The sequence below is a fragment of the Nicotiana sylvestris genome, chromosome 3 (genome assembly GCF_000393655.2).
Source record: "Nicotiana sylvestris chromosome 3, ASM39365v2, whole genome shotgun sequence".
NCBI classification, from domain to species: Eukaryota; Viridiplantae; Streptophyta; class Magnoliopsida; order Solanales; family Solanaceae; genus Nicotiana; species Nicotiana sylvestris.
In genome coordinates this window covers 20,620,256-20,636,496 of record NC_091059.1, presented here as the reverse complement: position 1 = coordinate 20,636,496, position 16,241 = coordinate 20,620,256, and the positions used below count along the sequence as shown (strand labels likewise).

General features: G+C 38.3%; 1 protein-coding gene across 1 annotated transcript; it reads left to right on the top strand.

Moving 5' to 3' along the window:
* Positions 1-3,710: 3,710 nt before the first annotated feature.
* LOC138887125 (uncharacterized) lies at positions 3,711-5,259 on the top strand. Its single transcript, XM_070168840.1, has 5 exons — positions 3,711-3,966; positions 4,042-4,070; positions 4,174-4,514; positions 4,665-4,740; positions 4,888-5,259. The coding sequence occupies exons 1-5, from the start codon at positions 3,711-3,713 to the stop codon at positions 5,257-5,259; spliced, it is 1,074 nt and encodes a 357-aa protein (XP_070024941.1).
* Positions 5,260-16,241: the final 10,982 nt, after the last annotated feature.

Below are 16,241 nucleotides of genomic sequence, written 5' to 3'. Positions count from 1 at the left end.
GGGTGTAACTTAGAGGAATCTACAATCAGGGAGAATTGAGTAGTGTAACAGTTAGTTGAATTAAGTAGCTACTGAAAAAGGGGTAAATCATATAATCTCACTTGTTTACTTTATCAGCCATAGAAGTGAAGGTAGAAAATAAGATGCCTGTAGCCATCAGCAAAATCTTGGAGCAGTTTTCTAATGTATTTGCCAAGCCTACAATACTTTCTCCTAGAAGAAAACATTGACTACTTCATACCCTGAAATCAAATTGCAGTATGTTGCCTTTCACTTAGGTCACACTACTTCATACCCTAAATTCACAATACTGCAATTTGGCTTAACCAATGCATATGTTGCCTTTCAATCTCTGATGGATCATGTTTTGAAGGCATAATTAGAAAAATATGTAATCGTGGTATTTTATGACATCTCAATTTATAGTGCATCAATCAAAGAGCATATAGCACACCTTAGAACAGTATTGAAAACTCTAAGAAAAAACGCAGCTATATGCCAAACTCTCAAAATGTTCTTTCGGTCAATCAAAGGTGGAATACGTGCCACATCATAACTGGAGAAGGGGTTTCCACTAATCCATCAAAATTGAAGCCATGGCCACTTAGACAACACTTAAAGTAGTCAAGGCCTAGAGGAAATTTCTAGGAGTTCCAGTATATTATAGAAGGTTTGTCAAATCTTAATAGTATTATAAGTAAACCTCCAAGCATTTATTCAAGATGACTGCCTTAGAGTAGAATCAGAAAGTTGACGCAGCCTTTCAACAGCTCAAGCAAGCCATGACATCTGCCCCAATACTTCCATTTGCTGATTTCACCAAGTAATTCATATATATATATATATATATATATATATATATATATATATATATATATATATATATATATATGGCAGTATTGATGCAGGAAAGTAGGCCTATTGTCTTTTCCAGCTAGACTTTGTCTCCTAAATACCTAGGACTATTCACCTATGAAAAAGAGCACATAACTCTACTTTCAGTTGCAGATAGATGGAGACATTATCCATAAGGCTCCATTTCATCATTAGGACATACCACCACAGTCTAAAATACCTATTGGATCAGTGAGTAACTACTGGATTGCAGTAGAAAGGGATGACCAAACTACTTAGTCTGGAATGTAAAGTGAAGTTCAAAAAAAGGAATAGAAAATAGATTAGCAGATGCCTTATTCAGGAGGCACGACGAGGAATCCATACTATGTGATATTTTCACTATTAAGCCTACTTGATGAAGTAAGTGAATTAGAATTGTGAACATGATCATGTGGCCCTACAATTAGTTACAGAGTAAATAGTAGCTCCTACGGACAAGCCTAAGTATACTCTAACTCTAGGGGTTATCAGTACAATAAGAAGATATATATATATATATATATATATAGGCAGAAGTTCCAATCTCATAGTGAAGATTCTTGAAGCTCTTTATCAGTCTCCTCTTGGAGGGCATTATGGGCAACAAGGTACATATAAAAAAGTTAGCCTAACCTTCTATTGGCACATTGCGTATACTAAAATCTCAAAATGGGTTGTAGAGAGTAATATTCTGAGATAGTGAAGACTGAAAGTGTACTTCCTCCAGGATTTTGCACCCATTGCCTATTCCATATCTACGTTGTAAAGAAATAGTAATAGACTTCATAGAAGGGCTGCTCTCTTCAGGTAGTAATATTATTGTGGTAATTGTAGATAGACCGACCAACTATGGTCATTTCTTGTCTCTTCAACACCCATACACGGCGCAGGAAGTTGTAGAAATTTTCTTCAAGGAGGTCGACAAGTTACATGGTCTACCTAAAACAATTATTTTAGATGGGGATCCTGTTTTTGAATTGCCACTTCTGGCAGAAATTATTCAAAAGTATGGGTACCAAACTAACTGATAGGTTTTAAATGTTCTTGCCTTATGTTTTGATGATCTAACAAACCTACTGTTAAGAACCAGATAGGAAACCTGATATACTCGGACTATACTGCAAGCTTATCGAATTCCAGCTAAAGGTGAACTGCTACAGCTTCACGAGCTAGGAACCCAAAAAAGGATTTGATACCCTTGTGGTTCCCTCATCACAGTACAAGTCAATTGGTCACAGCTGAAAATGAAGTGACTGACTGCACTGTTTCTGCCGCACTGTACTGTCTCCAGCGCCCACTCATTCTCTGACCAAATAAAGTGCTCACATCATTTCAAGTGATGTGATCAAGGTGTACCTACAATGAGTTTATACAAAACATCACTTGAAGGTTTCAGTTTCTTATTCAAGCTTCTTGCCAAAAATAGAGAAATCAATCCTCACAAGATTGAAGAACAATGTTGAACACAACTACGGACCAGTTCCTAAAAGATAGCTTGTTGTTGTCCTAGTTGAGTTGTAACTTTGTGATTGTACTTATTATATCTCCTAAACTACTTAGCTACAAGCGTTTGATTAGGAATCCTCTTGTAAATCCGTAAAATCCTTGAGTTTATGTTGTGACTAGGTTTAGCCATAAGCAAAAGCCTTTGTAACTTTAGAGTTACAAAGTGGCTTGTGGTCAAAGTATCACAAGTTAGTAAAAGTCTTTGTAACTAGGAAGTCACAAAGTGGCTTGTGGTAAGAGTATCACAAGTTAGTTGAGTAAATTCTTTGTAATGGAGTCACTGCAAAGTGGCTTGTAATAGGTTTTCTACAAGTTAATGAAGTTGAAAGCCTACAGGTGTAGGTCGTGGTTTTTGATCCCCTTGTGTGGGATTTTTCCACGTAAAAATCCTTTGCCTTATTTGCATACTGTTTTATTAGCATTCTCAGCAGAATCTTTTAGAGGACCAGGTACTCTACTATTTGGTGGACTTACGCAAACTATCAATTGGTATCAGAGCAGGTTCCTCCTATTAGGCTAACACCTAGGAAGGATCTTCATGGCTGCTCCACCAAATTTTGAAGAAGGTCAATCTACATACCGACCACCCAAGTTCAATGGACAATACTATGGGTGGTGGAAAACAAGAATGCACGATTTTATCATGGCTGATGATTGTGAGTTATGAGATATCATATGTGATGGTCCTTATGTTCCAACCAAGGTACTAGAGGAACTTCCTTTTTCAATGGCCAAAACCAGCAAAGAGTACACTGAAGCAGACAAGAAAGCTGTGGAGAAGAATTTTCGTGCCAAGAAAATTCTAGTATGTGGAATATGACCTAAAGAGTACAATAGAATCTCCACCTACAACACTGCCAAGGAGATATGGGAAGCTTTGCAAACAACTCATGAGGGAACTACACAAGTAAAACAATCTAAGATTGATATGCTCACTACCAAGTATGAACTCTTCAAAATGAGGGACGATGAATCCATTCAAGATATGCACACAAGATTCACTTCCATCATAAATGAGTTACACTCACTTGGTGAAACTATTCCCAGAAACAAGCTAGTAAGGAAAATCTTCAGCTTTCTACCTAGCTCTTTGAAAGCAAGTGAATGTTGTTACTGAATCAAAGGACTTACATGAGCTGACCATAGAAGAGCTGATCGGAAACTTGAAGACCTATGAGTTGAAGAGAAAGATAAATAGTGAAAGAAAAGAACCAAAGAAGGAAAAGAACCTGGTACTTAAAGCTGATAACAATGATTCAAGTGAGGAAGACAATGACATAGCTTACTTAACCAAATGATTTCAGAAGATAGTTAGAAGAAATGGAGAAATGCTAATAAGGGACAACTTTAACAAACTAAAAAATTGTGATCTTTGTTACAGGTGTGGAAAGCCTGGATACTTCATGAAAGACTGTCCTCTCTTGAAGCAAGAATTCTCCAAGAACTACCATGAGAAAATAGCTATGACGAACCCGGTTCCTTTCAAGGACTTCAAGAGAAAAAGATCCGCTGACAATATGATGAGGCAGGCTCTTGCAGCATGGGGGGATTCCTCTAGTGAGTCTGAAGATGAACCTGATACTGGTGATAGTTCCATGATGGAAGTTGAAGGCGAGGAGACTGGATATGACTCAACTTTTGCTTTGATGGCTCAATCAGATGATGATGAAGACAATGGCAACAAAGAGGTAAATTTTAGGGATGTTCAGAGAAATCAGAAATGCTATTCTCCAAAAAAAACTCATGTCTTTAGCTGATGTATTAATCACTGCTTTTCATAGTCTCGTGGAGGATAGGGATTCTTTGACCTTAGTCTTAGGAGAATCTGAACAAACTAGAGATGAATTAGTTGACATAGTTACTGACCATAAGAAAACCATTGAAATCCTCAGAAAAGAAAAGAATGATTTGTTGGTAGAAATTGCAGACCTAAGGGAAACAATACTGAAACCATGGACTAAGTCAAAAACTGAAAATTCTGGAAAGGGAAAGGAGATAGCCAGTGAGGAACACATTAGGCTTGGAAATGAGGTGAAAGCTATGAGATCTAGGATGTGTGCTGAAATTGAGAAAAACAAGCAACTCCAAACTAATCTGGAAAGAGTAAAGAATGATCTTGAAATGTCCCTAAAGTAGACCTGGTCCACAGAAGCTATCACTGCCTTGCATACTAATGATTGTGAAAACAGGCAAGGAATAGGGTTCCAAAGGGAGAAAACTCCTCACAACCCTCACAGTAAGTACGTCACTGTCTTTGATAACTGGCCTTGTACCCAATGTAGGAGCACTCAGCGCTTCAAGGAAGATGTTCCGGATAACAATCAATCGGTTCTGAAAAACAAAGTGTTTGCTGAAATGGTTACAACAAAAGAGGGACCAGGTTCCACTCACATAAAACGTACATTACCAGCATGGACTAAGAGAACTCTTATTCATCCTCTTGCCTACTACAAGGGACCCAAACTTGCTTGGGTTCCTAAAACTAACTCTTAATCTCTTGAGTAGGGAACAATGAAAGGAAGCGGTCAACAATGGTTCATAGATAGTGGGTGTTCAAAGTACATAACTGGGATCAACACAGACTTTGTTTCACTAAAAGCCTTACAGGGAAGGAGTGTATCCTTTGGCAATGGTAAAAAGGGGAACATTCTTGGAGTTGGAAAAGTCGGGAAGTCACTCACTCATTTTATTGAAAATATGTACTATGTCAATGTCCTTAAGTACAGTCTCTTGAGTGTCTCTCAAATTTGTGATAAAGGAAACAAGGTGGAATTTTTGTCCAAAATATATACAGTCACTGACCTTGTGACCGGTGAAATAGTATTTGTGACTAAAAGATACAAGAACATCTATGTCGCTGATTTCGAGTCTTTATAGAGTGGTGATCTGAGTTGTCTATAAGCTGTTGATGATGATGCTGAACTATGGCACATAATATTGGGCCATGCAATTTTTTCTCTTCTGAACAAACTAATTCAGAAGGACCCAGTCCATGGTTTACCTATGTCACAATTCAAGATGCAAAAAGTCTGCGATGCTTGTGCTAGAGCAAAACATGTGAAGTCCTCTTTTAAGTCTAAAAGAGATGTGAGCACCTCAAAGCCACTAGAGCTTCTGCATATGGATCGGTGTGGACCTATGAGAGTGCAAAGTAGAAGAGGAAAAAGATATATTTTTGTGATAGTAGATGACTACTCCAGATTCACATGGACTCTGTTTCTCAGAACCAAAGATGAAACTGTTGAGTTGTTTATGGCCTTTGTGAAGAAAATCCAGGTGAAGATGGAGTCTAGAGTCGCATGCATTAGATCAGATCATGGGACAGAATTTGACAATGTCAAACTTGATGAATTCTGCAATGAAAATGACATCACTCACAACTTCTCACCTCCTAGAACTCCCCAGCAAAATGGAGTAGTAGAAAGGAAGAACAGAACTCTGGAAGAAATGGCAAGGACAATGCTGATCGACAGTGGAATTGCGAAGAACTTCTGGGCTGAAGCTGTCAATACTGCCTGCTACTTGGTGAATAGGTGCATGATCAGATAACTTCTGAATAAAACCCCGTATGAATTATTGAATGGAAAGAAACCCAAGCTAACTCACCTAAGAACATTTGGTAACAAATGCTATGTTCTCAACATTCAAAAGGAACAACTTGTTAAATTCGATGCCAAAAGTGATGAAGGAATATTTCTAGGCTACTCTTCTCAAAGCAAGGCTTACAAGATATATAATAAGCGGACTCAATATGTTGAGGAAAATGTCCATATTATTTTTGATGAATCTTATCCATCATGTGAGAAGAGTGCTGAGGAAGATCAAGATGGAGAACTCTTACTAGTCCCTGGTGAAGTCATTAACATGACAAACGGAAAGGCAGATATGATGAGTCAAGTAAAGGAGCTAAATAAAGACAATGCTGCCTCATCTTCAATAGAAACAAACACCTCAATTACAACCACTGAAGCTGAAGAAAGAGTGGTTGATGCAGTTAAGAGAACTTCACTAGCAACTGAGAGAAGGACAGAGGAAAATTATCCAAACATACCCTCTTCCTCTCAGAATGAACCTCAGTCGTCTAACTGGAGACACCAAAGCTCTCATCCAATAGACAACATTATTACTCCTCTAGATTCCAGAGTACAAACCAAGTCAAGAGCAAGAAATTCACTTGCCTTCTCAACCTTTCTCTCTTAGATAGAACCCAAAAATACCAAGGAAGCCTTGAAAGATACAGATTGGATTACAGCCATGCAAGACGAGCTACATCAGTTTGAGAGAACAATATGTGGCATCTGGTACCTAGACCCCCAGATCGAACCATTATAGGAACCGAGTGGGTATTCAGAAATAAGATCGATGAATATGGAATTACCACAAGAAACAAGGCCAGGCTAGTGGTCCAAGGCTACAATCAGGAGGAAGGGATTGACTATGATGAAACGTTTGCTCCAGTGGCTCGCATAGAAGCTATTATAATTCTAATCACTTTTGCATCTCATATGAAATTCACCTTGTTCCAAATGGATGTCAAGAATGCATTTTTGAATGGACTCCTTAGGGAAGAAGTCTATGTGAAGCAACCCCTAGGGTTTGAATGTCATAAGCACCCTGAATATGTGTTTAAACTGGACAAAGCTATGTACGAGCTAAAGCAGGCTCCTTGAGATTGGTATGAAAGGTTTTCAAAGTTCCTCCTGGAAAATGGATTTAAAAGAGGGAAAATTGGCAACACCCTTTTCTTAAAGAAATGAGGAAGGAACTTGCTCATTGTTTAGGTCTATGTTGATGATATCATTTTTGGAGCAACAACTGATTCTCTGTGTCAAGAATTTACAAAACTCATGGGAAGTGAATTTGAAATGAGCATGATGGGGGAACTGAACTTCTTCTTGGGTCTTCAAGTAAAACAGTCCCCAAAGGGTATGTCCATTTGTCAGCAGAAATACATCAGGGAGTTCTTGAAGAGGTTTGAAATGGAAGCGTCAAAGGTGATAGACACTCCCATTGCTACTGCCACTCGACTGGACATGGATGAAACTGGATCTCCTATAAATCAAACCATGTATAGAGGCATTATTGGGTCTTTCATCTATCTCATTGCCAGCATACCTGATATTGTTTTAAGTATGGGGCTGTGTGCAAGGTTTCAATCAAATACCAAGGAATCTCACTTGAAAGCTGCCAAATGAATACTAAGATATCTCAAAGCAACACAGGACCTGGTGTTGTATTATCCATCAGGTGACAATTTCAATCTGATTGGGTATGCTGATGCAGATTATGCAGGTTATGTTGTGGACAGGAAAAACACGTCTAGAATGGCTCACTTCTTAGGTTCATGTCTTATCTCTTGGGGCACATGGAAACAAAATTCAGTGGCTCTTTCAACAACTGAAGCTGAATATGTATCCACAGCATCCTACTATTCTCAGCTTTTATGGATCAAGAAGCAACTAGAGGACTTTGGGGTACTCACTGAGAGTGTACCCCTTCTATGTAACAACACCAGTGCACTCAACATGGCCAAGAATCTAGTTCAACACAAAAGGACAAAACATATTGATGTGAGGCATCATTTTCTGAGGGACAATGTGGAGAAAGGGCTGGTATGTATGATGTTCTGTAGCATAGAAGATCAAATTGCAAACATTTTCACCAAGGCGCTAAGTAGGGAATAGATTGAAAGAAACAGAGTGAAGCTGGGGATTTTAAAGCCCAATTAAGAACCTGATTCCTCTTTATCTGGCTTTCACCCTTAAGAAATAACTGGCTAAAAGTGTTGTCTCATCATGTCTACCTCACTTTAATACCATTCCAGGTAAACACGAATGATGAGTATAGAAGTTGTAGATGCAGTGCATGAATGATAAAGGAGGATTGATTCTTTCAAATAAAAAGGTCAAAAACCTGGTTGTTGTACCAAATGCTAGTAGTTCTGTGCATCCTTTAATACATGTCTTAAAAAGCGTACAAAACACAACTGCCATGTCATCAAATTTTCAAATCCTTCTGTCATGTCTCTTCATTACAAATTGTTCCATATCCCTCTGAAACATTGCAATTCTCCACGCCAAACCGCCATTTCAGAACCGGTGCCTATTCCTCTCTCTTTATAATTATCCTCTCCACTTAAAACCCTCTTTTTTGTTCTTCCTAACCTTAAGTCTTACATTAGAATTTCCCAAAAATATCATTACACCACTTCTTTTAATAGCTGAGACAACTTCTGATCCTCTGCCTCAGTCGTAACTACTACCGATCAATCTATGGAGCCTTCTGCTCCTACTGAGCCTTTCTCACCAACTATTACTCTTGCCGCTACAGTCACACTTCATCTAGTTTCCCAGTCTCTTCCTAATTCAGAAACCCTTAAACATGTTGCTCCGCTCTCCCCATCGTCTGAGGCTCCCACCAGTCAAAAACCAAGTGGAGGACAAGGTCAAAACCCTAAGGTCACAACGAGTTTTTCCATCGTTGCTATCGATTCCATGGTGGTGGTAGCACCATTTGAGAAAGAGAAAAATGTTGTGACCATGTTTGTGGTGTCTGCTGATGGTGTACTGCATGAGATCACCTCTAAGAAAAATGAGGCACAAAGTGTGGGGGAAGAAGGGGCCATTGTAACTGTTGAAGCGGATGCACTAGTAGATACTACTGGGGCATCACATGAGGAACCTGATCCCTCTCTGGAGGATCCAGGTCAGGTTTTTTGTTCCCAGGATAGTATTGTTCCTGCATTCGATGTTGTACCCCTGGAAATTCAAGCACCTAAAATGAGATCTAATGATGAAGAATACCTAGGTAATATGGCTCTTGATGCATTCATAAGTAAGCGGAGGGTTGTATCCACCCCTGAGTCTGAAACCAAACGACCTACTACCAGGCTTCAAGTAAAAGTGGCCTACGATTCTGCCCTTCAAAAGAGCAAGAGGAGTAGTAAGAAAAAAAGAAGAAATTTGGTAAAAGATGGTGTACTTGTAAGTGATGAGACGATCCATGTAGTCGAGGTGGAAGAGGAAACCCAGATGAACTTGGTTCACTTGTTAGATGGTTTCCAAAAAAGACGAAGCATGCTTCAATAGAGAAGGGGTCAACATCTAGGTCCAAGATGAAGGAGGTGGTGAGTGAGTTTTCAATGTCTGATGAGGATGTGTTAGTCAAATCCAAGGGAAAAGGAAAATTCAGTGGAGAGAAATCCAGCAAACGTAACTCTGAACATTTTGAAGAACCTGGTTTTGTAAATAGAATGAGAAGTGAAGGCAGCCTTGGCTGTGAATGCCTGAGGCATCAAAAAGTTCTATTGGATCATATGTTTGACCCAGCAATCTCTGAGATCGCTGGAATGCGCCAAATTCTGGAAATGGTCGAGTTTCAACGTTGGGCGCATCTATTTCAAAATGATGAACCTAAGGTATATGAGGATGAGGTACAAAGCTTCTTTGCTAGCCTCTTTCCAATTGGAACTGACCATATTTGTGCTTTGGTCAATGGGGTGGACATGGTGTTCGATGTAAAGTTTCTTGGAGAGATTCTAAAAGTTCCTACAACTGGTGTGTCCAGTGTAAAAGATGTGTGTTAGTATAACTTTAGAAATGTTGTGGTAAAAGACAATGCAAACCAGAAGGGGGACCGGATACATAAGAAAGTGTTATTCCCTGTCTATCAGATGTTGTTCGAATTGGTTAACAAAGTTCTATTGCCTCGAGCTGAGAGGAGGTCAGTGACTTCTAAGTCTGACCTATTCTTGATGGAGAAACTAGACAGTTTTACTCCTATGAATCTACCTGTTATCATGATTGAACACATGTAAAAGGTTGCCACCTTCAAAGATGGTAATCATGGCCTTCCCTATGGGTTCCTACTTACACAAGTGATCAAATTCTTTAAAGTCCCACTGGGGACAGGCAACGTGGGGACTAGGAAGCAGACTTTCTCACAGACAACTTTGGAAGAGTATGAGTGCGTGGAAAACAATGGGAGCTAGGAATTACATCAACTGTCTCACAGCTTATTAATGCTTAGAATAATGCAGCTGAGGAAATTCGTCGGTTGAAGGCCAGGAATGCTATCCTGGAAGGACAACAAGCCCAAGAGGTTCCGGTGTCAAATGATGAAGTGACCTGTTTAACAAAGGAGAATACTGATCTCAGGGCGCAAGTAGAGAACCTGAAAGTAGAACTGCTCAATGAGCAAAAGTCAGAAAATGCCCGAATAGACCTCATTCTCCAAACACTTGCTGCAGCTTCCAAGCCCTTTACTCCTAGTGCACCCTAAGTACCCCTTCAGTGACCAGTTTCTGGAAATGTTTGCTAAGTTTTATTTGATGTTTTGGTGGATGTTTTTGTTTTCTTTTTTTATGTGGTTGGGATGAAACACTACTGCTCCCGTTTTAACAAGTGCAATGTTGCCTTTCGCTTTTTCAAAGCAAAGGCATATAAAAACTTTATTAATATCAATCCTTATTTTATTATGTCAGTACTCTCCTTTTGTGTTTCTATTCTATATCATGATTGTGTGCACACATGTGGCATGAGTTAGCTTAGCTGGACTTCTTTCTACTATTATTCTGGCTGTTTTTTTAATGATGCCAAAAGGGGGAAAGATAATATAATAGCCATCAACTCAGGGGGAACACGTGTTACAAAAGGCATATAGTCAGGGGAAACCTGTGTTCCCCTGTTACTTAATCTGTTTCTTACTACTTTAAATCCACTTTATAAATATTAAGTTTGCCATCATCAAAAAGAGGGAAATTGATAGGTTTTAAGTGTTCTTGCCTTATGTTTTGATGATCTAACAAAGCTATTGTTAAGAACCAGATAGGTAACCTGACCTACTCGGACTATACTGCAAGCTTAACGAATTCTAGCTAAAGGTGAACTGCTATAGCTTCAGGAGCTAGGAACCCAAACAAGGATCTGATACCCTTGTGGTTCCCTCATCACAGTACAAGTCAATTGGTCATAGCTCGAAATGAAGTGACTGACTGCACTGTCTCTAGCGCCCACTCATTTTCTGAACAAATAAAGTGTTCACATCATTTAAAGTGATGTGATCAAGGTGTACCCTACAATGAGTTTATACAAAACATCACTTGAAGGTTTCAGTTTCTTATTCAAGCTTCTTAGCAAAAAAAAAAAGAGAAATCAATCCTCACAAGCTTGAAGAACAAAGTTGAACGCAACTACGGACCAATTCCTAAAAGATAGCTTGTTGTTGTCCTAGTTGAGTTGTAACTTTGTGATTATACTTATTGTATCTCCTAAACTGCTTAGCTAGAAGCGTTTGATTTGGAATCCTCTTGTAAATCCGTAAACTCCTTGAGTTTATGTTGTGACTAGGTTTAGTCATAAGCAAAAGTCATTGTAATTATAGAGTTATAAAGTGGCTTGTGGTGAGAGCATCACAAGTTAGTAAAGGTCTTTGTAATTAGGAAGTCACAAAGTGGCTTGTGGTAAGAGTACTACAAGTTAGTTGAGTAAATTCTTTGTAATGGAGTCATTGCAAAGTGGCTTGTAATAGGTTTTTTACAAGTTAGTGAAGTTAAAAGCCTACAGGCGTAGGTCGTGTTTTTTTATCCCCTTGTGTGGGATTTTTTCACGTAAAAATGCTCTGTCTTATTTACGTACTGTTTAATTAGCATTCTCAGCAGAATCTTGTAGAGGATCAGGTACTCTACTATTTGGTGGACTCACACAAACTAACACTAACCATGTCTACTACCTGTCACCCCCAGATAGATGGCCAAACAGAGAGGCTCAACAGATGTTTGGAGACTTACCTAAGAGACATGGTATTTGTTAGAAATTTTTGGAGACCAAGACAACTAAAAAAATATTCAAAACTCACTATCAGAGAGGTGGAGGAAAGGATGATTACTATTCATCTTCACATGCTCCAAATGGCTAGCATACATGGGTATTTATCGTAGAACTCCTACATGTATCTAGCCTAAACTTCATGTGTACATATTAATTAAGTCCACACATGTACACACTAATCCATACATGCATACACTAGTTCACACAAATTTACACATGTCCACACCTCACTCTTTTCTAACTATATGTATGAAAACATTAAATTAATGTAAACAAATCTAAGCAAATGTGGACAAATAGAAACAAGTTTATTACTATTTTTAACATCCCCTCTTAAACTTGTTTCATTACTCCAAGCCCCATCCTTAACTTTTGAAAAGCGTCAATCTTCAAAAACTTGGTGAAAATATCCGCAATTTGACTCCAGACTTCACATGCTCAAGCTCCACAACTTTATTAGATATGCAATCTCTAATAAAATGATATCTCGTATTAATATGCTTGCTTCTTTCATGAAATATCAGGTTCTTAGCTAAATCTATAGCTGATTTGTTGTCAACAAAATTTTTTGTAGCATCCTTCTGTGGTTGGTGAAGTTCTTCCAACAAGATCCTTAGCCAAATTTCATGGCAAACACACGAACAAGCTGCTACATACTCCGCTTCACAAAGTGACAAAGTCACAATTGGTTGCTTCTTAGAATTTCATGTACATGCGGAATTTCCAAGAAAAAAAACAAACCCAGTAGTACTTTTTCAGTCATTAATATCACCAGCCCAGTCACTATCATAATATCCCACAAATTAGAAGATGAATAAAGAATTCTATAACCAAGCATACATTTGATGTACCGAAGTATTTTTTGGCTACCTTTAAGTGCGAGGTAGTAGGAGTTTCCATAAAGCGACTCAGGAGTCCAACTTCAAAAAGAATATCCGACCTTGTACATGACAAATACCTTAAGCTTCCAATAAGACTCTTGAAAAATGTGGGATTGACTTTATCTCCATCTCCATGCTTGGATATTTTAACTCCATATTTAACGGGGGTGCTTACGGGATTGCAATTCTCCATCTCAAATTTCTTGAGAATTTCCTTTGCATACTCTCCTTGATAAATAAAAATGATATCCTTCCTCTGTACTACTTGAATTCCAAGACAGCAGGACATTAGGCCAATGTCCGTCATCTCAAATTCTCTAGCCAGTGCTTTCTTGAATTCTTCAAACATCTTTGGATTATTTCCAGTAAATATCAAGTCATCTACATACAAGCAAACAAGTAAGATGTCACCATTTTTAGAAATCTTTACATAGAGGGCATGTTCATGTGGACGCTTAGAAAAACCATTTGCTTGGAAATATTTGTCAATTCTACTATTCCAAGCTCGCGGGGCTTGCTTCAACCCATATAAAGCCTTCTTTAATTACAAGACTTTATCTTCTTGTCCTTCACCCTTATATCCCGAAGGTTGATCAATATAGACCTCTTCCTCAAATACGCCATTCAAGAAAGCCAACTTCACATCCATTTGGTGTATTTTCCATTGATTTTGTGCCACCAAAGCAATGACAAAGCGAATTATTTCCAAACGAGCAACTAGCGCAAATACTTCATCATAGTCAATAATGGCCTTTTGCTTGTAGCCTTTAGCTACCAATATTGCTTTGTACCTTTCTATTTCTCCCTTGGAATTCTTCTTTAGCTTGTACACCCATTTGACTCCAATGGTGTTTTTGCCTTTTGGAAGTGTGACCAACTCCCATGTATCATTCTTTTTTATAGCTTTGATTTCTTCATCCATTGCATCCCTCCATTTGGAATTTTGTCAAGCATCTTCAAAGCTTAGAGGCTCACTGTCCACCACCAAACAAAAATGAGTAAAATCATACAAGTCATTTCTTACCACTTCCGTATTTTCATACAAGTCACAGAGACTTCTACTCTTGTAACGTGTTTCACTTGAGCTTGAGCTTGATTCCCCAACTTCTTGATCTTGTGGCGGAGGTGTTGAAGGTGGTGTGATAGCCTGCTCCCCATTTTCTTCTTCATCATCTTCAAAGAATAGACTAAAAGAGTAATCTTGTTCTTTAGATTTCCACTCTCAACCATTATCTTCATCAAACTCAACATCTATACTTATGGTGACCTTGCCATTATTTGGGTTATACAATTTATAACCTTTAGAACTTTGATCATAGCCAATGAAGACATACCTCTCACTTTTGTCATCAATCTTAGACCTCTTCTCATCTGACACATGTGCATATGCAATGCTCCCAAAAACTCGCAAATGAGCGACTTTTGGCTTGAAACCGCTCCATGCCTCTTGTGGTGTTTTTATAGAACACTTTTTTGTGACACTGATTTGATAAGTACACTGCACAAAAAACAACTTCAGCCCAGAACTCTTTTGCCATATTTTTTCTCTTCAACATACTCCTCGCCATGTTGAGAATAGTTCAATTCTTTCTCTCTACGACGCCATTTTGCTGTGGTGATCTCGGAACTGTCAAGTAATGACGACTTCCATTTTTCTTACATAAAACATTGAATTCATTTGAAGTAAATTCTCCACCATTATCTGACCTAAGTAACTTAATTTGATAGCCACTTTGCTTCTCCACCATGCTCTTAAACTTTTTGAAGGTTTCAAACACCTCCGATTTTGATCTTCAAAAAATAAACCCAAATTTTTTGAGAAAAATCATCAATGAAAGGTAAAAAAATTACTTTTACCAAGTGAAGATTGCTTGATAGGTCCGCACACATCCATGTGAATTAACTTGAGAGGGCATCTTGCTCTTGTTAATGACTCTTTAGGAAAGCTTTTCCTTGCTTGCTTTCCAAAGAGACATCCTTCACAAAGTTGGTTGGGATGACCAATTGTTGGCAATCCATTCACCATGCTTTCCTTCTTAATCAACCTTAGGATATCAAAATTCAAGTGACCAAATCTCATATGCCAAAGCCAAGATGAATCGTTGGCACATGAAAGCAAGCACCTTGGAACATCATTTTGAAGATATAAGATGAACATTTTATTATTAGCCATAGGTACTTTGGCTAACAATCTTCCCTTTTCATCTCTCATATACAACTTTTTGTCTTTCAAATGAATGTCATAATTTTTCTCCAAAAGTTGTCCCAAACTTAAAATATTACTTTTCATCTCCGGCACATAAAAAACATTGGAGATTAATTGATGACTTCCATCATTTAAGCAAATTAAAATCGTACATTTTCCTTTGATTTGAACTCGCGAAGAGTCTCCAAAAGTGATTGGGCCACCATTCAGTTCCTTAAGCTCCACAAATAAATTTTTCTTTCCACAAATATGACTACTTGCACCGGAGTCAAGGTACCATTTGTTCCTTTCCACACTTTCTTCTCCTTTGCATGCAAGAAGTAGATTGTCATCTTCATCTTCATTTTTTCTCTCCATAAAGTTGTTTTTCTCCTCCGTATTATCTTTACATTCATGGGAACAATGTCCAAATTTATGACAAGTATAACATTCAACATTCGATTTGTCATACCTTCCTTGATTTTGTCTCCATCCTTTGTCTCTTCCACGACCTCATCTTTGACTATAGTATTGGCTTTTATTGTCTCTATTTGGGGGTTGACTACTACCTCTTCCTCATCTACCACTACCTATTCCATTTGCACGACCTCTTTGCTGCGAACTGCACTTTTGATATTTCTCCTTGAAGGAAAGTTTTGCTTGCAACACCTTTTCAACCGATTCTTCTTTCGGTTTCTTCAATTTTTTTTCATGGGCTTGCAAAGAACTCGAAAGCTCATGTATGGTCATGGTGTCCAAGTCTTTGGACTTTTCAATAGAAACAACATTATAATCAAATTTTGAATCTAGGGATCGTAGTATTTTTGCAACGACCCTATCATCCTTTAACTCTTCACCATATATTTTCATTTGATTGACAATAGCCAAAACTCTTGAAATGTAATCTGAAACAGATTTATTTTCTTTTATATGCAATAATTCAAACTCTCCTCTTAAGGTGTGGAG

What these genes read in the sequence shown, in the direction of transcription:
- LOC138887125 (XM_070168840.1), top strand. Translation starts at nt 3,711, where the DNA reads ATGCTAATAAGGGACAACTTTAACAAACTAAAAAATTGTGATCTTTGT. An exon ending in TGAAGATGAACCTGATACTG is followed by an intron (nt 3,967 to 4,041) that starts GTGATAGTTCCA and finishes TGGCTCAATCAG; the next exon opens with ATGATGATGAAGACAATGGC. An exon ending in AAGACAATGGCAACAAAGAG is followed by an intron (nt 4,071 to 4,173) that starts GTAAATTTTAGG and finishes AGTCTCGTGGAG; the next exon opens with GATAGGGATTCTTTGACCTT.